The 24,837-nt window shown below is 34.2% G+C and overlaps 1 protein-coding gene across 2 annotated transcripts; it reads right to left on the minus strand.

Moving 5' to 3' along the window:
- Window positions 1-16,147: 16,147 nt before the first annotated feature.
- On the minus strand, window positions 16,148-21,053 carry LOC122281229 (3-hydroxybutyryl-CoA dehydrogenase). Of its 2 annotated transcripts, XM_043092582.1 has the most exons (5): window positions 20,762-20,901; window positions 19,354-19,516; window positions 18,999-19,220; window positions 18,722-18,834; window positions 16,148-16,856 (listed from the first exon to the last, which is right to left on the minus strand). In XM_043092582.1, exons 2-5 carry the CDS (start codon window positions 19,354-19,356, stop codon window positions 16,487-16,489), a joined length of 708 nt encoding a protein of 235 aa, XP_042948516.1. In that variant the 5' UTR covers window positions 19,357-19,516; window positions 20,762-20,901; the 3' UTR covers window positions 16,148-16,486. The 2 variants fall into 2 exon arrangements, with proteins under 2 accessions (XP_042948516.1, XP_042948515.1); XM_043092581.1 differs by lacking the exon at window positions 19,354-19,516 and having other exon boundaries at window positions 20,762-21,053.
- Between the last annotated feature and the right edge of the window lie 3,784 nt (window positions 21,054-24,837).

Below are 24,837 nucleotides of genomic sequence, written 5' to 3' on the forward strand. Positions count from 1 at the left end.
TTCTTTTAATTGATACGTTATTTTCTTTGATACTGTTTATTATTTATTTATTTTTAATTTTTCTTGAAAGGAAACTCATGATAATTTCTGACTAAATTTCCAAACTAAAAGTGATTAGATGTGTTTTTTATCGTACTATTAAATATAGGAAACCACAATTAAGAAAATCAAGTTTCTTTTGTCTGTTTTTTTCAAACTCTAAGGAGAGAATGATCAACGTATGCTTGTGAGCTTTACATTATTTATATTTAAAATTTAATGTTACTTGAAAAATTCATTTAAACAGTTATAAATATTAGAGTAATATTAGGTATAAGTTTTAATTATACAAATCTTGCAAAAATTTTTTGTAAAAATATGAATCCTACAAATAAAGTGAATTTTTCATACTTTTTCATAAATGGATTCACTTTTTTATATAAAACTTACTTATGTATTTAAAGTTTATATATATCATTCATTATAAGAAAATTACTTATTTATAAATAGCTATTCATACTAAAATGTGTATATTTTCATAACAAATATTTATTCTCGTCGCAAATAATATGTCGTAAATTCTCACTTATCGTGTCGTGGTTTCTCTAAATATTATAGGAATATTATAGGGTGGAGATATTAAACTAAGTTACAAGGGTGATATAAGTAATAAGCCCAAGAAAGCCATCGCCATCACACTTTTTCTTATAATTTTTTATTTTTCAAAAGGAAGAGAAGCAAAATCAAAATTGAAAACTTATTTGATTATTTTTTGAAGAATTGAGAACTTAGTACTTGACCTTTGAAAGTATAGGATCATACCCCCTCGGCATTGGAGAAATCCCAATGCAATTTTTTTTAAATATTTTTAAATCACTTTAAATATTTTTTTAAAAAATTATGAACTTATTAAAAAAATACTTCTTTAACCATGAAATAAAAAGAAAAATTAATAAATAAAATAAAATAAAATTCGGTAGACAAATTCGCTGGGAGTAGTGTTTCTATTACTCTTATATACGTGGGTTATGATCATGATTCAAATATAGTCTAAAGGCATCGTGAGTTTTTCTAAACAGTAAACACCACAGCTAGCATTATACCGTCCATGATTATGGGGAATTTCTATATTAAATAGGGTGGCCACCTTCTGTGTCTATATTATTGTCTTGGAAAATGTTAGTTTGTCCATTCAAATGTACCGCTCAATAATTAAAAAAAATTATTTTTTATTTAATAATTAAGAAAATAATTTTTAATATATTAATATATTTTTATTTTTTAAAAATATTTAAATATATTTAAAAAAATATGAAAAGTTGCCCTGAGTGGCACGTGGGCGGCATAGTAGCTCGGTCACTCTAAGAATGGTAGAAACTACTTGAATAAAAAATAAAAATAAGAGAAACGCTTAAAACTGGTCGGACTGTTAATCACACAAAAACAGCCCGCCAATCATCTTATGCCACGTAGAAAAAAGGACTAAAAGGTTAGTAGACCGTGAAGCAAGGAATCAGAACGTAGCAGCTTGAAAACAAACTTCAATTTTCCGTCTACCCTTCCCACGATCGCGAGTACTAGCCGTTCTCCCTTCTGCCATTTGTCTCAGCCCGACGTCAACGGAACCAACCATCGCAGCCCGACGCCAACTCAACCATCGCAGTCCGAAATCACACACTCAAGTCCTCGTCGTGTTCCAAATTGACCAGACGCAGAGACAAAACCCAGTGAATACCTTGTCGCCAGAGACTTATTTCCTGCCGAGCCACGACAGACTAAAAACCAAGGGCCATGATGAACGATGGACTGATTTCGAAAATACCTTGCTGAGCTGCGACAGGCTGTTTCTTGCTGAGCCACGACGGATGGAGATTGACCCATCAAGCTTCGATGGACTGATTTTGCGACCCCCAATCACTCATCCCAAACCCAGTGTCTTGAACAACAAATGGATTTTGCGAGCCCTCCTCGTCGTTCGCCCTCACACTGCATGATTTTTGGTTATGACTTTCTCATAAGAGTTCAATGATTTTTGGGAGTTTTTTGCCATTAACTTCATCCTGATTATGGCACCAAGTGCTGTTCTTTATGGTCTACGAAGTGCAGGGGTTTGTGGGAAGCTTGACAGCGCCAGAAATCTGCCGGTCGGAGGTGAGGGGCCGGTTTGAAGGGAGACAAAGTGAGGGCGGTGTTGGGGGGAAATGAAGTGGTTCAGTCAATGAGAAACACGACCCACGAATGAGAAAATCGAGCTTGGTGGAATCACATGAGGGCAGCTTCTGATTTCTATATGTTCTTTTGCCTCCAAATATTGAACATATTTGAGAGTTGGGAATGGGTTTCGTAGACCAAAAATCACAAGCAAACCAAATGGGTTTCGTAGCGAGAGAGTGATTTTTCGATGGAATTCTTCATTAATGGGTTGAAATTTGTAGGCGTAGAGTGAGCTGATGGCGATGGAACTTCCAAAGCTCTTGGGCAGCGGTGCAAACAGACGAAACAAGAGATGAAAGGGGTCTCGCAACAGTGAGATGGGTTTCGAAAGGGAGCCGTAGTGAGCTAGCTTTCTGATCGTGTGTGGTCCACAAATTAATCGGTGGAAGTCCTACGTGGCAGGATGTGATTGGCGGACTGTTATTTGAGTATAACCAGCCCGACCGGTTCTAAGGATTTCTCTAAAAATAAACGGACAACTTAAGACGGATAGTGTCCATGTCCATGATGCTCGTCTGGTTGGCTACCAAATGTTGGGTAGGATTGCTTCTTGCTGGAATATTCTTCAATGCTGTTCAAAATTCTTGCATAATTTTTATTTTAATTTTTTTAAATTCTTTTTTGAATTTTATTACTTTTAAACTAATTCAATTATTTAGTAAATAAAAATTAGAAAATAATATATAATGTGGTATATAAACTATAAGTAAAATTTTCCCATATATAATTGCAGCACATTTCTTCATGAAACTGAGCAGAGCAGGCAATCTGATTAATGATATAAATTGGGAACATTCATTTTGGATAAATTTTAGCTTTTTTAGGTATAATATTCAGCAATCCGTGTGGTTTTTTCGCTGAATTAATTGAAGACTCCATTGATGATTACTCTATTTTAATTTATTCATATTAGACAAAATAATATTTCAGCACTATTTCTTAATTTCTTTTATTTTTCTAATTAATTTTAAATCCTACCGAGTACTTATTTTCTACATTCTGTATTTTACGTTCTATTCTCAATCCGATTTGTAGAACATACCATAAATTTTAAAAAATAAATTATGTTATGTAAACATTTTATTAGGTCGCTCCGGCTTTAAGAGAAAAAAAAAAATGTAACAAATTAATATATAATAACATCACAAAGATAGGATATATTGTAAAAATCTATTCAATAAATAGACATTAATGAAACCAACAAAATTTGAGTCGAGCTAACTAATTAAGGAAGGGATGATTAAAGAAGTAGTTTTGTAATCCATTAATGGTTGATTTGGAAGAAGCAGTACTGCATCTCATGTAAGGAGGTTTTAATGGAATATATATTGTGCAACACAAAAATTAAAAATACAAAAAACAGAAGAAAAAAAAATTGCAAGGATGCGGAAGGGTTTTATTTACTAATTATACCGCACAGAAAAGTTTACTTCAATTCTGTACAAATTTATTAATAATAGATAGCAAACTCTACACAAATCCTTTTTCTTTTCTTTTCATTTTTAAATATTATTTTTTTAAATATTCTGAGTAGTGACATGATCACTGACATGTATCGGCAAAGGAAAGGGACGTCGTATGATCTGTGCATGCCTTGAAGATCATAATTGGATGTTACCAACCTTAACGCAGAGGACGCATTCAAGAGAATCGCATAAAGGCTCGCATGCATCTTTGCATTCAGAGGCCGAGGAGGAGCCATCTGCCATGCAATCCTTGTTGCACTTTGAGTAGCAAGTCTGGTCGAGTTGCCATCTAATCGCCTCTCCAACCTGCATATGCGCCATCAAAATCATCATGCTGATCAAAAGCACTGCTGAAGTTTTGCTAATTGAGGCCATTTTCTTGCTTTCTTTTTGGCTATGGATTGATGCTGCCCCCCCTCCCTCTCCCCTCTTTATATATATATATATATAAATATATATATATACGTGTGTGTGGGTTCAGCTATATTAATGTAACTGCAAGAAAATGAGCTTGATGCTGTTTGTTTCAAGTTTTATTGTTTTTTATATCCATTTATGAAAAGAATGCGAGGGGAAGTTGAGAGCTAGTGACTATCCTTCTCTCTCTCTCTTTTTTTTTTCCCTTTTGTTTTTGTGTGGGAGGGGACTTATTCTTTGGTTTCAAATTTAAATTAGATTGTCTGTCTTTGTGGTCTGGAGCCAAATGCGGACAACCCAATGGTGTTTTAATTATACAGTGTGCATACCTCAAGCGAGCGAGCATCGATCTAACTAATTATTATCTAACGTAGGTTATGATTATGTATATATGATTATCTATCTGCCACTGCCAGATGATTTGTGTTGTTTGAAAACTGCTATACTAACACGATTTTGTTTCAAATTTAGTGTTTATTTTACTGCGAATATCCCATCAAAAATCCATACCGATGAAAAAAATATACAGACATACGCATGCATGCGATCTATTCATCCGTATATATATAATACGATGCATGCATTGTTTAGGATATTGACTCAGCTCCTGGATCCGTAACTATTTGATGCATTCTTTATATAGCCAAAATCATGACGATTTTTATTAATAAACAAAATCATTACGATTCAAAAGTAAATTAAACCATAAAATGGAAACAAAATAAATGGCCAGATGATAAAACTTCATCGTAAATGTGATGGTATTTAAATTTTATTCCCTCTGCAAAATGCATGTGCCAGAAAATGTGTTACTGATCATGCAGTTTTCCCGAGCACCTAGCCTGTGTATATCCTTCGCTGCATTTCTGCTAGGAATTCAGTAGGATAGAAAGTGGGTTTTCCCTGTTGCCATTCTCGGGGAGAGCCAGCTTAGCCCATTTTGTGCGGAATGTAATCAACAACAAGGTGCCGCCTTGGCAGAAGAGGCCACAGGTTAAGCCCATGCACAAACCCTGTACATAATTTTGCACATGTACAGGAGAAACATGGCCTCATTTGGTTATCAAAATCCAAAACATCTCATCTCATCTCAACTCATCATTACAACTTTTTTAAATCCTTGTATCAAATATAATAAATAATTTAACTTTTTCAAATCCTAATATCAAATTAATATTAAAATATTATATTATAACAATATTTTATTCATTACTATTTAAAACATCTCATCTCATCTCATCTGTGTAACCAAACAAGGCACTGTAATTTAATATTTGTTTTCCTATTATTAACACTGACTTAATGAAGGAGACGAACCAGAGGCGAGGATGAATGATTGAATTGTGTTTACTCAGAATATTCTTACATACACAACGTGTGCTGCTATATATACACGACAAGTATGGAATAAAGAATAAAGAATAAAATGACAGATCACACTAACAGTCCTAACAAACTATACAATCACGTAATGCTGGTGCTCTGTATTATATGAGGTGGATCCATATGCATGGGAAGTAACTGTAGGCTTGATACCCCCCGCAAGATGGAGAGTAAATATTGATAACTCCCATCTTGGATGGCAACTTGTTGAACGTAGGTGAATGAAGTGGTTTCGTGAGTAGGTCTACGAGTTGATGGGCAGATGAGATATGTGCAGTGGATATTTGCCCAGCTGAGATTTTGTCGCGAACAAGGTGGTAGTCGATTTCGATGTGTTTTGTCCGTTCGTGAAACATCGGGTTTGTTGCAATATGTAGGGCGGCTTGATTGTCTCAATATAAGGTGGTTGGCTTCGGAATGAGAATGCATAAATCTTGTAGTAAGTAATGGAGCCGTGTGAGTTCGTAGGAGGCTGTTGCCACTACTCGATATTCTAATTCTGCAGACGACCGTGAGATGGTGCTCTATTTTTTCAATTTCCAAGAGATTAAAGAGTGGCCGAGGAACACGCAAAACCCAGTTGTTGAGCGACGTGTATCTAAGTAGTTGCCCAGTTTGCATCACAATATGCAACAAGTTCCAATTTAGATGATGCAGGAAAATAGAGACATTGGCCAGGAGTGGCCTTGATGTAACGAAGAACCTTCAAGAGAGCATTATAATGAGGAATCTATGGCAAGGCCATGAATTGACTGAGTAAGTTCACACTGTAATTGAGGTCTGGTCTCGTGTTTATGAGGTAGATGAGCTTCCCGATTAGGCGTCGGTACATGGATGGGTCATGAAATGGCTCACCATCATCTTTTGACAATTTTAGATTGAGTTCCATAGGTAGTGGAGAAGGTTTGGCTACAAGTAGCCTAGTTTCAGCTAGGATGTCGAGGGCATACTTGCGTTGGTAGAGTTGAATACCAGCTTTGGAGCGAGCCACTTCCGTGCCAAGAAAATACTTGAGGGATCCGAGTGTTTTGATCTTGAATTTGGTTGCCAAAAAAGCTTTTACAGCATCACTTGAGACAATAATAGAGCTTAGTAAAATAATGTCATCTACGTATATGAGAAGTGCAACAAAGGAATCAGGTGTGACCTTTGCGAATAAGTTATAGTCTGCATGGGACTATTGGAAGCCAAACTCAGCCAATGAGGAGGATAGCTTGTTGTTCCACTAGCGTGATGCTTAGCGGAGACCATATATGCTTTTGTACAAGTGGCATAACTTGTTGGATTTGGCAGCTGAATGACCAGGGGGTAGTGTCATATATAATTCTTCATCTAATTCACCATATAGAAAGACGTTGTTGATGTCTAATTGCTGGAGATCCCAGCCTTTGATTGCAGCAACGGCAAGAAGGCAGCGAATAGACACCAATTTGGTAACCGGAGAAAACGTGTCATGGAAATCAATTCATTCACGTTGAGTGAATTCCTTCGCAACCAAACGGGCTTTGGCACGTTCAACAGATCCTTCGAGATTGAATTTATATTTATAAACCCACTTGCATGCTATCGGTTTCTTGTTAGAAGGTGGATCAACGATGGACCAAGTTTTATTGAGCTCAAGTGCTGTCAGTTCTTGCTGCATTGCTGCACACCATGTAGGGTCTTTGGCTGCTTGAGTGTATGAGCTAGGTTCGATGTGTGTAGATATGGAGGTGGTGAATGCTTTGAAGGATGGTGAGAGTAAATCATAACCGAGAACAGAGGATAGAGGGAATTTTACCTTGGAATGTGGGAGAGTACTTCCAGTGCCGTTCTGCTTGGATGCCGACAGAATGGAGTTGAGTGAAATGGCTTGATTGCAATGGAAGTCTGCAAGATAGGATGGAGTTTTACGTGTTCGAGAGGAGCGTCTTGGAATATTGGGAATGGTAGTGGTGGGATGGTCAGGAGGTGGTTGATTGGTGGGAGTTGTGTTGGTGATATTATCAGGTGGAAGTGGAGAAGAATTAGTTGACGAGGGTGTGGGTGAGGTGTTGGGAAAATAATGAGGTTCCATGGGAAGGAAAGGATAAGCAAGGACTTTGGGATATGAAGGAATAATGGGAGGTGTTGAAGGAGGGTCCGATTGTGATGAAGAGAGTGATTGTTTTAAAGGAAAAATATTTTCGTGGAACACAACGTCACGTGATAAAAAAAAATTTGTTTGGTTTGGAGGTCAAGTAGTTTGTAGCCTTTGACCCCATAAGGATAGCCAAGAAAAAGGCATTGCCGGGCTCTTGGGTCAAATTTGGTACGAGCATGGGAGAGGGTTGAGGCATAACATAGGCAGTCGAAAACTTTAAAGTGTGAGTAAGATGGTTTAGCGTTAAAAATGAGTTCGAAAGGTGTTTTGTAATGAAGTATGGGGGTGGGTGTTCTGTTGATGAGGTATATGGAAGTGGTGATAAAATCTGTTTAGTAATACATGAGGAGGTCAGACTGGAATTTTAAGGCACGAGCGACATTGAGGATGTGTTGGTGTTTATGTTCAACTAATGCGTTTTGTTGTGACGTGGCTACACAAGTGAGTTGATGTTGGGTACCTTTGGATTGATAAAAAGATGGCATGTTAAATTCACTTCCATTGTCCGAGCGGATTATTTTTATTTGGGTATCAAACTGGGTGGCAACAAGGGAGAAAAAATTATGAATGGATTGCCGAGCTTCTGATTTTGAGGTAAGCATGTAAACCCAGGTGCATCTAGTGAACTGATCGACTATGGTAAGGAAATATTTTGCTCCACTGTATGCTTGAGTTTGGTTTGGGCCCCAGATATCGACCGATATTAATTCAAGTAGTTTGTTAACTTTTATATCAGAGTGCGGGAATGGTAATCTATGTAGTTTAGCCATGGGACAAATTTCACAAGGTGTTTAAGAGGAAGTAGCAAGTTTGGAACAATCCGTGAGAATGTCATTTAAAATGTATTTGGTCAAGGAGCTATGCCCAAGACAGTAATGCCACAGTGTTAAGTCATCAAACTTAGAAGCAGTGGAAATGTTTACAGCGCAATGTGGAAATGCAAAAAAAATAAAAAAAAATAAATAAAATAAAATAAAATAAAAAGATATGGCAGTCGGAGATGGTGTTGAGAGTTGGAGTTGATACAAGCCATTAAACACCTTCCCCATTCCAATCGTCTTCCAAGATGAAAGGTCCTGGATGTAACATGAGTGTGAAAAAAAAAATTAGACAATATTGAGAATGCAATGCTAATGATTTTGCCGAAATTAAATTGAATGAAAAAGCCGGGACACACAAAACATTTTTGAGAAGTAAAGATGCATTAAGACGAACGTCACCAATGTGAGTGGCTTGTGTGGTGAATCCATTGGGAAGGCAAACAGTGTGTGAAACAGGAGTAACATTGTGAGAAAAAAAATTCAGGCTACAAATCATGTGATCTGTAGCTCCGATGTCTATTATCCAAGAACTGGTGGTGGACGCAACAATGTGTAGTGAGTGAGTATTATTGCAATATACGTTACTAGACGCAGGGGAATTTGAGGCATTGGCAATGTTGGCTGCAGGAACATTGGGAGGTGGTTGGGCATGGTGAAGCAATGCAAGCAAGTGGTTGTACTGCTCCTGGGTAATAGATGATCCATTGTTGATTTGCTCATGTTCAAGTGTAGACTGATTAGCATAAAATTTAGATTTAGAATGATTCTTATGGCCTGGAGGAAAGCCATTTAGTTTGTAATACTTTTCCTTTGTATGTCCTGGAATGTGGTAGTGAGAGCAAACGGGCAGTTTTGGGTTGGCTTTGAAGCAACGTTCCAGAGAATGTCCATGAATATTACAATGAGAGCAAAATAGGCGATCCTTGCGAGATGTCAAAACAGGACGATTATCGGGACCTTTGGTAGCGGCAATGGGAGCCGATGGAGTATTAAGTTGCCGTCGTCGTTCTTCTTGTTGGACCAGGGAGAGAACTCTGTTGAGGGCAGGAAGTGGGTCTTGAAGTAATATTTGAGCTCAGATGGAATCAAATGAGTCATGAAGACCCGTGAGGAATTGCATGACTCTGTGGCGATGCGAGTATTCCATCAGCGTCTTGACGGAACCACAGGTACATGTGGGCATCGGCTCATAAATTTCGAACTCATCCCAAAAATACTTGAGTTTGTTGTAATATTGTGTAATAGAGTTGTCATCCTGCATGAGAGAGAAATCAACTTGGATAGTTGGAAAATTTGTGAAGCATTCTGGATGGAGAACCTCTCACGTAGGTCATTCCAGACATTTGTAGCCGTATCGGCATGAGCAATGCTTGAGCGATGTTCTGAGGCAACTGAGTGCTGGATCCATGCAATGATCATATCGTTGCATCGCTCCCAAGATGCATAGAGAGGGTCGGATGGATTGGTAGGCTTGATGATCGAACCATCGATGAAGCCTAATTTGTTTTTGATGTTGAGAGCGCGACTCATGGTCCTAGCCCAGGTTACATAATTTTCTGTGTTGAGTAGATCAGGAACAAGGGGAGATGAAGCTCCTTCTCCAGGTTGGATGAAATAAGGACTGGTTGGGTGGTGGGGGTTGAGGGTGGGGTCATTTGGTAGACTAAAATCTATGTTTGGCAAGGTTTTGGATTCTGTATCGGAGATCATGCTCTTGGTACCATATTAACACTGACTTAATGAAGGAGACAAACCAGAGGCGAGGATGAATGATTGAATTGTATTTACTCAGAATATTCTTACATACACAACGTGTGCTGCTATATATATACACGACAAATATGGAATAAAGAATAAAGAATAAAATGACAGATCACACTAACAGTCTTAACAAACTATACAATCACGTAATGCTAGTGCTTTGTATTATATCATATGAATCCGTATGCATGGGAAGTAACTGTAGGCTTGATACCTGTTGCCAACTTAACGTCCGCAGCCAAGTGCTGCCAACCACATCCCCTGGCCACCCCTACAGTGTCCAAAATCATTAGCATTGAAACTGGGAACAAAAAATCAGTTGGGAGACATGGGGGAGAGATATCAGATAGGGCGTGCTATGGAAAATTTGTATGATCCGGACCTGATAGGACACCCTGCACTAAATCAAGGAATATTGAAATTGCAAGCAAAAGTGTCATTGAAGCAAATTTCTTTATGATATCTAAGCTATCATTGAAGAAACCTCACCTTACATTGTGACCAAGTGCCAGAGCCAAAACAACTGTGATCGCAAGAAGCTTAGAGAGCTTAACACTCACTGCCATGGCGCTCTTAGCCCGGATGGGATTGCCAGCTCCGAACTCATTTGACACCCTTGTGCTGCCACATTAAGTTGAAAGTTTTGACTTGTATCTTGTACAGGATAGGGAAATGGAGGGCCTTTAAATAATAAGACAACCGGCAAGAAGTTATATATTCTGATAACTAACGCTGCTGAGACCATATGCAAACATGTAAGCAACAGCTTCTGTATTCACGCTGAAGTTATAATCCAGAAAGAGTGAAGAAAAATGACTCTAACAAAAACACTAGGTCTATAACTGATTCGACCAGGGGAAACAATAGTTGGAACTAACCGCAACGAAGTATTCGTTGTTTCTGAGTTTGACAATAGCCCTGCTAAGAGAACTAGAATCTCGAAAGCCACACATAAATGCACCTCATTCACAATTTCACCTTACCTTCTTGAATAATCAAAGCAATAACAATCCCAAACCCCAATAACTTGATCTAAAAGATGTACTTTGTTAGGATGATGGGTCAGCTGATGGATATGACATAAGACATGTTTTCTCTCAAAGATCAATTGGGATATACTCAATTATCTGTGGAGAAGGAAACAATGTGACTCATAATTTGTCCAAGAGGTCTTTACAGTTGGGAGGAGAGCAATGCTAGATTGAAAATGGACCAACTGAGATTTTTCTTTTTGTAATGAAAATATATTTTATAATAATTAATTCTTTTATTGTTAATGAATGAGAAGAGGAGTTCTGATTTTCAAAAATAAATAAATGAATGCACAATAGAATAAAAGCAGGGGAGAAAAAAAAAAGTACCGGAAAAAATGCGCGCACAAAACGCAAATAAATATAGAAGGCTCTAAAAACCCAAAAAAAGGCTCCTAAAAAAATGTCCAAGAAAAAGGCCAAAATGAAAACGCCGAAAAAAGCCAGAACAAATGTCCAAAAAAAAAACGACAGGAACGCACAAAAAACGTTAGAAAAACGAAAAAAACGTCAGGAAAACGAAAAAAAAAAAACTCTGCCAGGGAAAAATCTCCAAAGAAGGCAAAAAAGGCTCCAGGGAAAAACGCCAAAAGAAAAAAAAAATCCTGCAGGCGAAAAACGCTAAAAAACGCAAAGAATAAAAAACGCCAAACAAAAACGCTGCCGGAAAAACACAAAAAAAAAGTCAGAAAAAACGGGAAAAAAAGGCAAAAACGCCAGGAAACAACGCTAAAAAATGGAAAGAAGGAACAACGCCAAAAAAACATACATATAAACAGTTAAAAAATATGCAGAAGTAGAAAAACGTACGGGACATTAACAATTTTGATCATTTTCACTCATTCTATAATCAATTCAACATTCTTACCTTGATTGGAATCTAAATTATCAGAGCTAGAGAACTTAAGGTGCAAATTAATAATTTTGAACTTACCATGAAGTCAATGCCCCAGACAACTGCCCAAGATTTTGCCAGAGTAGCACCAGCACCAACAAGCTGAAGCCATATTTTAAATAAAATTTAACTAAGTTAGTGGCCAGCCAGCCAGCCTAAGTTACTCGCCAAATATTACATTGACATAAAAAATTCATCTTTCTTGCGTACTATTCAGCCATATCCTATCTGCACCATTTAGTTGTTAGTGTTCTCTTGAGGACAATCATCTATGTTGCTTTTTCTATATAAAAGCAACATTTTTTATACAGTCACTTTTACGTATTTTTTTATGCATTTCATTGATTTGATTAGTTGTGTATTCAAAAAGTAATATAACTAATCATATTAATAGCATATATAAAAATGATTATATGTAGTATTATTCTTTTATTTATATATATGAAGAAATAGACCAGTTTTATCTAAACAACTTTGAAAAGATATATCTGTTAAAAAAATATGACCATTGTAAAAAAAAAAAAAAATCGTCAAAAAATTTTATCCGTAAAAAGAATATGAACATTAAAAAATTAATGTCTAATTTTTTAATAACGAATAAATATTCAAATTATAATTAGAATTGGAAAAAAAAATCAAAATTGATATTTTAATATAATAGTGATAAATTTGAAAAGTTTATTATTTAGTACTATTGAAAAGTGATTAGATAAATTTAAAAGAAAGGAAATTTTCTAATTAAATTTTGACCAAGTTGAATTCCATACCAATACTCTGATGGAAAACATTGGTCAGAATCATTCGTTAGGGAAAACAAGAGCTGATTCTTGGCCTCCGCCACGTCCAACACTCTCTTCCACTAGTAACTCTCCTAATTTTATTTCTTCTTGGCCAGGATCGTCGTGACCACTACTCTCTAGCAAAGGTGTATTAATAATATTACCACCTGAGAAGGTACTCTTCGATCGGAGACATATCTCTCCTCCACTACTTCTCCTTAATTCCTTCCTTCTAATGTTCATAAATAAGTGATAAAAACGCAATAAATAGGAACCACATGAAATATTCGAGATGCAATGTTTGATTCTAAATTGTTCGCTATATCTGACCAAAAAAAAAAAAAGAGGACAGGGTTTCCATTTTTCCAATAAACAATAAAACGAAATCGTCAAGAAATGACGAAAAGCAATTAATTAATTAATCCAATTGTCTGCGCACTAAAAAATCGAAAGCCATGAAGTAAAATACCTACTCCATCTACATTAATCAATCGCCATTTCGTGGATTCTTCCGGAATCTACCGTCTTAGATATGTCTAAATAAAAAAAAAAAAGGACAGTTTATTTTAAAACTTGTAACTAACATTATTATTATTATTTTGCATAATTACCTAAAGTTGATGGTTACAGCTGCAATAAATAAATAAACAAACATTGGGTACTGACTGTTAAACACTCAAACCTCATCGGTAGTCGAGTACAACAAAAAAGGAGGAACAGCATGCGTCTCAAACAGCTAGTGCTTTCAGTCGTCATTTCAATAGAAGTAGGTGCTTAAAGTAAAGCAGAAATGACCATGAAAACCAGCAGAAAGTTCCCTTTGTTTTTCCATTTTCCCCGGCTGCCTACAATGACTTATGGGAAGTTAAAACTACTGTTTCCATTTTTAAATGCTGTTAAACAATGCACACAAGCAGGTTCCAGTAATCAGCATGCTTATTTGAGCACACAAATGTGTAATGTCTGAATTCTCATTTGTGAAATTGTCCACCGGTGGAGAAATAAAGCATTCATTATATCTCCATGGCATTCTCATAAAAAAAGGCATTAGCCATGCCTTGAAACCAGTTACCAGATCCTCTGGAGTTTTCTGTCTGAAATTTACTGTAGATCTAGCCAGAGAGGATCCACACACTGTCTCCATCTCTCTCCAAACTCTGCTGTAAATTTCATGCAGAGATAGCTGTTCGAAAATCTCAATCAGAATAAAAAGCTGCAAATGTAAGCATATTATATATCCAGGTCAGTTGTTACCATGAATGCTCCAGAGAACCTTGAGCAGAACAATCTACTAGTGATCAAACTACATACATGACGTACATGCAGTAAACGGGCATGCTCAAATAGCAGGTATATAGATATATCATATATACGGGCAGAGACTTCAAATCCAGATGCTGGCATGCGTGCATTGCATGGAACTAGGGAAAATAAACAGGTGACATTTTATTTTCTATGCTTAGCAATCATAAATAGAGGCATTACAGCTTGTACGTGCATACTAAAAGCATCAATCATCTGGAAGCAGAATGAAAGAACAGTTGTGCAGCAACCAAATTGTCACTCTTTCTTGTCTTCCTTGGCTTCCTTCTTCTCTTCCTTTGCTTCCTTCACTTTTGCCTGGCCCTTCTTGGGCTTCATGAAGCAGAAACAAGAGCAGCACGGACACTGGAACAAGAACTTCATTGTTGCAAGTCGCCTTACCCCAATGGGCCCAATCTCAGTTGTTCTCAACACCCTTTTGAGAGTATAAATGTCAGCTTTAATAAACTTGCTCTCTCTCTCTCTCTCTCCTTTTTTTTTTTTTTTTATCTCCTTTCTTATCTAATAAACGTCGGTATCCATATTTAAAAAAAAAAAAAAAAAAACGACAGCTACTGGCCCATAGGATTCCAATTCAGTCTCTTTCAGCCATAAAGAAGATGCTCTCTTACAACTACTTCTTTAGGCCGGGAAAATGGGGGGGCTACCCATGTTGAACCATGAAGTATACTTCAAATAAATAGGCTCCTCTACTTGGGTCATGTTTCACTGTGCATCATGGGAAAAGAGGATCTCCTTCTGATTTCCTTGTCTCACACAAAGCATTGATTAGCTGGCAAGCAATAATGATATAGAATTTGCATTTTTTATTTTACATTTGAATTAAAAATCAAATCTTTCAATGTGATTTGTCCTCCATACATACAAATATAGTTTTTACATGGTATATGAACGTAACACATGGTGTTAAAGTCCAACACCATCCAATCTGGATGCGAGACTTTGTAGCAAGATCAGTTACACAAATTACTGTTAGAAATACTATGATTGAATTGTGCATAGAATAAACTGGAAACCAATCGCACTCTTGCATTGTGACTGGACTTTTTATCTTCCTTTTAGTTTTGGATAAAGGTAAGGTAGAGGCGGCCATGTGATATTAAGCTACCAGATTTGACTTTTGTGACTCTATTTTCATGATGAATTTACTTTTGAGCCTGTGACAATCAATTTGAGACATTATATATAAAGAAACATAAATAAATTATATAAAATAAATATAGTTTTATAAAATTTGTTAAATTTATTTTATAATAAAAATAATTTTATAATTAGATATATTATATATAATCATATTAATTTATAAATTTATTTATAAATAATTTCTTTATGACGAAAATATTTTTCATATATAAATCTTGATGGATACGTACCTTTTGTTGACAACTGGATCCCAAACCCGAAGCAAGATTAATATTTATGTCACAACAACCGTTTCGATCGGTGTTCCTAGAATATGACAAAATCTGTTGTTGTATACACGAACGACGCAATAAGCACAGCTTTACCACATTCACATGACTTGATCTACTTGCCACTGCCATAGGACGTACACGTAATAGCAAGCTTGCATTGCTTTATTTGCAGTCAATGCATATCCTGTTTCTGATCAGTATGATCACGGAATCAACAGAAAATGCGATGAATGCGATGAATAATCCAAAGTTGGTTTCCTTCACGCCATCATCTGAGACTTGGTAAGACTCGTGGGCCTCACCATGTGAGAGAACACAATGAAAATATGTGGAACAAGCCAAAATAAGGGTTAAGAATTTGGCAGTGGCCGATGTCATGATCCCATTTAGTAACAAAATTATATGATATCTCTTATGAGATACTAGCAATATTTTAATTAGCTTAATTTAAGGAATGGGATTTTCTAGACTAGGTAATTTTCATGTTTAGCTTTTGGTTTATCTATATAATGAGCTCTATATATGTTTTGCAGTAAGATCATGAAGGAATTCTCATCTAATTTTCATGTTGTATGAAATTGGAAGACCGGCTCCCTGGAAGTGACCACCCTTTTCTTATCCTCACTACAATTAAACAAATATAGGTCCAAAACCACAAGGTACCACGGGGTCCGTACCGATTGAGAGGTCATTTACTAGGTATGTCCCTTGAACGTCTAGGAGAGCTCAAATGCCCAAGAACGAGAAGTCCATACTGATACACTCCTCATCTGCTTGCAGCATGTTGCGATTCTTATCAACTTGACTGAGGTAGGCCATAGTTCATGTTTACAGATGCCCTAAAGCTGAAAATTTTATTATTCTCACCGTGCTAAATGTTTCAAAGTCGAGGTGATGGCTTCACTGGTTCAGGCACTTTACGATATTCATACACACCGATACCACGTTTTCTTCCAAGTCGACCAGCATCAACGTATTGCACAAGGAGAGGACAGGGTGCATATTTACTGTCTCCAAGGCCAGCATGAAGAACTTTCATTATGGACAGGCAGACATCCAATCCGATGAAATCAGCAAGCTCTAAGGGACCCATTGGATGGTTTGTCCCTAGCTTCATACCAGTATCAATGTCTTCCTTCGTTGCTACACCAGTATAGAGAGTAAAAAATGCTTCATTTATCATCGGCATAAGGATCCGGTTTACTATGAAGCCAGAATAATCCTGAGAGCATACAACCGTCTTGCCAAACCTGGAAATTCACAAGTCACCAGATAAATTACGACACCCCAAGACTGCAGAATCTATTGCCATTTATCAGGACGAGCATAAGGGGTAGGCGACTTGGGCAATTGCCAAGGCCCCACCCCAATTGAGGCCTCCAACAAAACACAAACTGAGAAAGAGGAAAATGTAAGAGCCATTATAGTGGAATAGAAAAATGGCCAATAAATGACTGAAATGCATGTTGCGAAAAAATCAGGCAAAAGTTAAAAGAAAAAAAAAAAGAAAGAGGCCTTGGCACCTTGCTGCCTGAAAATAAGTAGGCAGTAAAAGTAATTAACTAAAATTGTACAATGAATGAACGAAAGTTATCCAAACATAGTTTATATTTAGTTACCTTAAAATATTATCACAAAATAAAAGGAAAATCAAGCAGCTCTCTCCTTCTGTTATGTCCCTCTCTCATTGTTAGTGTCTGTTACGTACTCTCCATAAATAAATATTCAATATTTTTTCATTTTATTTCAAAACCCAGTCGAAAATATTAAATTAATTCTTTTCCAAATACACACATTTTTGCATAGAATGTTATTCACTATACTTGTAATCAAATTAATAAATCTTATTTAGAAGTACTATATCGCAGACAAAATAAATAAATTAGTCATTTTATCAATTAAAATATAGAATAATGGCAAATCTTGAATGCCAAACTTTGATAAATAATTTTGTAAGTAATTTTGTCTCTTAAGAAAGTTCAAAAATAATTCTACATAGAAATTTACTATTATATATAATATAATATTTTATTTTATTATTTATTACAAATGGAAAGGCCTCGTATTAGATTTTTGCCTTGGGCCTCTGCATAGATAGAGGGCCTCCCCTGTATTTATACACAGCTCCCTTTCTTTAAGAAAGACAGAACATAAAGTGTAAGTAGGTAAGAGCTACTTAGTTATATACATACAGGAGAAAAGATATTTGTCACCGTTAAATTATGTAGTCATTGTATAATCATTTTAAAAAAAATAAATAAAATATGAGACTTATATGAAAAAATTAATCCTTTAATAGTAGATCACACTATGTTTCAAAAGAATTACTTAGCATTTACGTACTTCACGATTGTACGTAGAATTACTCAATTAAATGGGATAGAGCGTACAATCAGAGTTCAAACACAGAATTTCTGCTCTAATACTATATAAAACTACCACTTGTTTAAAAACTTAAGCTAATGAAAAGAAATAAATTTTATTAATTATATCATATTTTTAACAATCTCTATCACATGTAAGACAGACTCTCTCTCAATAAGTGGGCTAACATGTGGAATATTTAATTAAATAGAGTACTGTGTAAAGAAATGGTTCAAACTAAGGATGGTTCAAACTAAGGACATCTGCTTCAATATCATGTGAAATTACTATTTATTCCAAAGACTTAAGTTGGTAGAAAGATGTAAATTTAATTATTTATATTATATTCTTAACAAGAGGAAAGGACATGCCATTAACAAGATGATTTCCAATGCAAAAATCAGAGAAAGGGAGAGAAATATTTAGCAGCCCTATCACGAGTGCAGAGACTAGCATGCACATGTACACAAGAATAGTCTTTTTTTTTTTTTTTTAATTGGCACCAGTTGTCTGGAAACACTGCCCTGACTAATCCCAAGGGGTTTGAACACGAACATAGTTTGCTACCCATCCACTATTTAGAGACGGAGAGACAGGGATTAAAGCTTAAATTTTCCTCTGATTTGGGTACGAAGGACAAGAGTGTGTTATTAGCCTGCAGCAGCTAAGGGCAGCTGAGCTGGGAAAATGGTGTGCGACGGGATAAAAATACTAACAGATTTCTGCATTACAAGAACTTTCAAGAAATCACCTCTCAGCCAAGGCTTTTGTTGCATTAAATGTCTCATCTGATGTGTCCGCACCGCGTATGACCTCCACCAATTTCATAATAGGAGGAGGATTCATGAAATGCATGCCAATCACCTGCAGATGAACTACGTTGGTCAGACATAATCCGAATTCTCGTCTGGTAAAAACAGTACAGGTACTTACAGAGAGCAAAAACTCCGCTATAACTTATACAAGCAGGTAAATGTATTAGATATCTAATCATAACCTCGGGTGAAGGAAAGATTGAAGAGTATAACCTGGAGGGGTCTACCGGTCACAGATGCTAGACGAGTAATGGAGATGGAGCTTGTATTAGATGCCAAAATGGCCGAACTTTTCGCAATCTCATCTAGCTCAAGAAATAACTTTCTCTTCGCATCTTCATATTCGGCAATAGCTTCAATAATTATATCAGCTGAATGAAGCTCTTCCAGGCTTTTTGTACATCTTAAACGTCCCAATGCACTACTGCCTGCAGCCTTTTAGGTAGAGTTGACACATTTTGTTAACATCCTAATGTTTCACCAGCACAAGCTTGCAGGAATTTTAGAACCATTAAACTCTTTCATTCTATAAATGAAATTTCTGTTCTCACAAATATGTTTTCTTTACCATTTTTATTCCAATGATTGGACCTTGCTTTAAAATTAATTAGTTTAGTCAATAGATTCAATGTCGACCCTCGTAATGAACAAATGTCCTGCCTCTCTGTTTGCTGCGTGCACAAATGTATTTGTTGTCTTCACACTGATTGCGGTGGCAGCTGCAATAATCCCTGTAATGTAGACCAATAAAGTGGCAAAAGAACCAAGCACTTCATAAAAGGTCTCAAATTCAAAATCCTCGTCTCTACCTCCAAACCTCCACTCTAAGGAACTCATTCAGGCTCGTGAACCAGCTAAATAAAGAAGCAAAATCCAGGTTTCTAAAAGCATTGGCATTGACTTCATCAAAAGCCAAGTCAAATGCATAAAATGATGAATATGAGTAAAAAAGAGCTGTATTGGATTAGTCAAATTAAATAATGGGAAGTTTTGACCTACATTGTTTGTCTCATTTCCTTCAAATATGAAGTGTTACTATACACTCATCATCTGAATATTTTACTGCATTTTAATTCATCAACTGCTTTACTGCATATTATACTGTAACTATTTTACTATATTTTAATTCAATGTTTTACTGCATTTTCTGCATATTATACGTCAACTGTTTTACTGCATTTTAATTCATCAAATGTTTTACTGCATTTACTGCATATTAATAAGTTAACTGCTTTACTGCATATTCATATAAGTTAATAAAAGGCAAAAATATATATATCCATATAATTGTAAAATATGAAAAAAAATTATATTATTATTAAAAAAATAATATTATATTATTATTTTGATGAATCTAATAACTAATCTAATGTGAAATTATGGATAAGAAGATTTTAAATTTATAAAAAATTTATATATTTTTTTTTAATTTTAAAAATGACTTTCACGTTATGCTCTAAGCCACTGAACATTTGAAGTAGGACAGCAATAGGCCATCTGTGCAGCTGGAAATGACAAAAATCTAGTGAAATTTTTTTTATTCGCACGGGGTGTCAGGAATACCGTACTAATTCTGGAAGTGCACAGAAATTTGATAAGGAATTTTTTACAATAATTCAAGAAAAAAATCTCCACTCCTATTCCTCTAGAGATTATTTGCCCTTGTTTTTCATAATATAAGTTTTGCTATATATAAATACAGTCGTACGTTAATCTGTATATGAATATTAATTTATTCATATTTAAAATTTAAATTAATACTATTTTTAATAAAATCTATTTTTTAACTAATTACATCACATTAATATATAAAATAATACACAATTATACTTGCAATTATATTTTTCCTCATAACATATTCACCAATTATATTTTCAAAATTTACTAGTTTTTCATCCATAATAGACCATCTTCACATCCTGATTTTAAAAATTGAGTAGGGAGGAGAGAGACAGAGAGAGAGATTGATATGGAACCTGAGAGAGTAGCCCTTTGGAGACTAAGCGTTGGATATTGGAAGAGATGGATTTGGAGGCTCTGGCTAGAGCGTTCGGATCGGAGTCAATCAGCCATACGTCGATACCGTGAACGATACCGAGCTGAGCGATTCCCGAGCCCATTTGGCCGCCGCCCACGACTCCCATGCTCTTCATCACCGCCATTTTCTTCTCGTTTCTTGATTTTGCTAACTACAATACTGGCTTGTTCTGATCGATCGCCAATAGGTCTCCCAGAGGATAAGGGGATAAGGCCGAGGAGTGGGCTCTCATGGTGGGCCAGATATAAAACTTAGAAAATTGTTATTGCTATGTATGAAATCTTATGAAAATAAATTACAAATTAACATCATTTCACACTATACGGTATATTTATTTTATAATAAAAATTATTTTATTATACTATAATAAAATTATTTTAATTTGTGAATATATTTTTATAAAATAATTTTATAACTAAAATATTTTTCTAAACTTAAACAAAATATAAAATAATATGCTAAGTGAATTATTATTAAATCTCATATTGTTATAGAATTTTTTTTATAACATACTCATCTCTAAAATTTACGTCATTAACTCGATTAGCACTTCCAAAATACATCTAGCAATTCCAATATTCAAATTCACAAGCGAACGAAATAAAGAAAGGGAAAAAAGATTATGCTACTTGTAATTTGTACACATTTAGTGAATAAAATACACTTATTTATCATGAATGTATTAAGCCTTTCAATTATAATATTTTCTCTATACAATTACCGAAGAATGTTTCCTAAAGAGTTAAGACCCATTGAACCAATCTATCAACTCAATAATAAATTGAACAAAATCACAGAAGAATTACATAATCATAGAAGTCATGATAAAACCCTATTGAGTAAATGAAAGAATAAATAATGGATTAACCAACAATCAAACCATGAATACAATTGAAGTCTATGTGAATGCAAATAATAATAATACAAAAATTTTATGTACAATCATTTTTATGTATTATTTTAGACATTCTATTTATGTGATTAATTGTATAATAAAAAATTTTGATTCAGTCAATCACATCAATGAAGTACGTAAAAAGTATATAAAAATGATTATATGTAATATTAGTCGGAAGAAAATTTAAAAGTTCAAAGGAAAAGAAGAAGAAAACTAACATGCGACTTAATGGGACGATGAACTTTAGTAGTTAGGGTGTAATTGTCTTCCGCCTATATTATTGGTAGGGTTGTTTTGTTTTTGATTTGGGGTTGTCCCAAAGATCTGTTTCTTTTGCACAACCTCTTTGGGCTTAATTTTCAAGGCGAGAAGACAAGGAACAATATGGTTAGGGTAGGTTCGCCGAAGAAAGATTGCAAGAGAATGGCATTGGCCTCTCTTGAATTTGGAGTTTGGGAAAGACACATTATTTGAGTTGTTGAGATAAGTAACTTTTTAGGTTTTATTAAGTTTTTATTTTTCAACACTAGAGTACTCTGTCCACTCTGTGCGAAGAGATAGAAAGAGAAAATGATAGATACATAATATTTTTTTACAATTCTTTATAGAAATATGTTTTATATAAGTGATATTTTTATAAAAATAACATTGTTTTATATAAATATTTTCATTTTAAAATATGATTGTATAAATAGTTATAAAAATAATTATACATATATCATTACTCCAACATAAATACAGCACATTATAACGCGGTTTAATGGGTTCTACTTCTAACAAATATGTAACTCTTATCCTATCCTGTCTTAATATGTTTCATAAAATCAAAGTAATGATCATGCAAGTTAATAATAATAATAATAATAATAATAATAATAATAAAAAAAAAGGGATTAAAAGTAAAGTTGTGGACAGTCTTTTCAATCCACATTGAGCATTAACACGAACAATATGGAAAATAAAATAGATTTAAAAAAAAAGGGCATTAACAAAGGCCATCATTAGTGTGTTTTCATGGTGGCCAACGCCATCAATTTATCGAGGAAAGCTTCTTCAAGAAGATTAATCATGGCGCATTTTTGAGAAAAGTCGTTTGGTAAATAAGATTAATCATGTTAAACTTTATTTATTTTTTTCACCTAACTACTCCGTCCACCAACCCAAATTGGCTCGTGCCTTGTCAAATATGGATTTATGCCATTTTCTAAGAAATTCTTACTATTTTTCACCCTTTTTCGTTGGACACGAAATCAAGACCTCCAACTTCTCGTGGACGAATCAGAGTGTTGCCGAAATTTCTTATACTCTGTTACAAATTTGGTTACGTAATTAAGATGAAATATTTTATTAAAAGTTAAATAAATATTATTTTAATTTTAAGATTTTAAAAAATTAAATTATTTATTATATTTTATGTATGAGCTCAAAAAAATTGTAATGATTATATGAGATCAAATGAGTTAAGATCAACTCTAAATTCAAACAGAGCAAACTTTAGATCAAATTTTATAGTCTTTAAATGGTAAAATCATTACTAAATTAAGCGTAATAATATATTTATAACCTTTTTACAGTTATATTATAATTTGCTTCATAATCAATTAATGCAATCGTATCATTTCATTAAAAATAATCTCAATTTTATATAAATACTCCCTATTTGATATCATAATTTAAAAAGACTTGTAAATTTATCATTTTTCATAAGGTAATCAATAATGGTTAGAAAATTAACTTGTATCTAGCAAGAAAATTATTAAACATATAACATCTTAATAGAATGTCCAAATCACGTGGCCTATACTTAAAAAAGACTAGTCAATGATATAATTGAACTCTTATTAAAATCTTATAAAAAATAAAAACTTTTTATTTTTAAATAATACATGATCTCATACATTACTTATCATTATTCATATCATATAAAGTATCACAAAACACGTCTCTATTAAAGCAACCAATGAATTAAATTGATTGTAATGAACAAATAAAATAAGCTAATTTTAACCTATTTCTTTTTAAAAGGACATGTTCAATAATTTATTTATTTTATTAAATAGAAGATCAACTCAATATAAAACAAAAACTTTTTAATAAGGTGGAATGGTTTTTTATTAACCTACCATTTGAAAAATATAAAAAGCTTTTGGGATAATAATGAAAATCAAAAGGTGAATGAAAAGGAAGGAGCATCACGGGAAGGACGCATAAATAAAAGGTGATGGGAATTGGATGGAAAATTAGCTTTAAAAAAATAAAGAAAAGGAGAAAGTGGTCTTGGTGATTCATATAACATGTAGGCAGGTTGAGTGGCTGACACGATAAGTAGATCAGCAGCGAATTACGAGACTTCGATTTAATTTTTATTTAACAGAAATGCTAAAGCTTCCCAATTCGGGAGCTTATTTTTTTTTACCGAATTATTTTATTTTATTTTTTATTTACTTAGTGATTAAGTAAATATTTTTTTAGTGATGTTGTGATTTTTTAAAATATTTAAGAATATAAAAAAATAAATGAAAAAAATCAAAATTCAATAAAAAAATTATATAAAGCTAAATTATATCATCTTATATAATCATTATAACTTTATTAAATTTTCATATAAAATATAATAAAAAATTTAAGTATTTCGAATTTTAAAACAAAATTAATATTAAAAAAATTATATTATAATAATATTTTATTTAATTTTTAATAAAATATTTTATCTAATTTTATCTCATCTAAATTGTATAATCAAACTAACCCTTAAAACTTTATCTATCGTTACTAAAATAAATCATAGTAGATTAGATAAGAAGGGAAAAGAAATCGCTTCGTGCCGCGGCCCACATGTCTTTCGTGACTAATGTTAGGCTTATCACCGTTTTAACACTCCTTTACCATTTTAGTGGATTTGAATTTTTTTAAGTATTTTTTAAATATTTTTAATTATTAAAAAAATTAAAAATATATATAATTATAAAAATAATATTATATACAGTCGTGAAATTATAAATATCGCGCAATCGTTTTGAAAAAGAGTGGGGTCTACGATTAAAAAGTTTGTTTTTTTTTTCATGTGAGTCACATATTAATTTATTTTTTTCAAAATGAATGCACGTCGCTTGTAC

This window comes from Carya illinoinensis, chromosome 11 (assembly GCF_018687715.1).
Source record: "Carya illinoinensis cultivar Pawnee chromosome 11, C.illinoinensisPawnee_v1, whole genome shotgun sequence".
Lineage (NCBI taxonomy): Eukaryota > Viridiplantae > Streptophyta > Magnoliopsida > Fagales > Juglandaceae > Carya > Carya illinoinensis.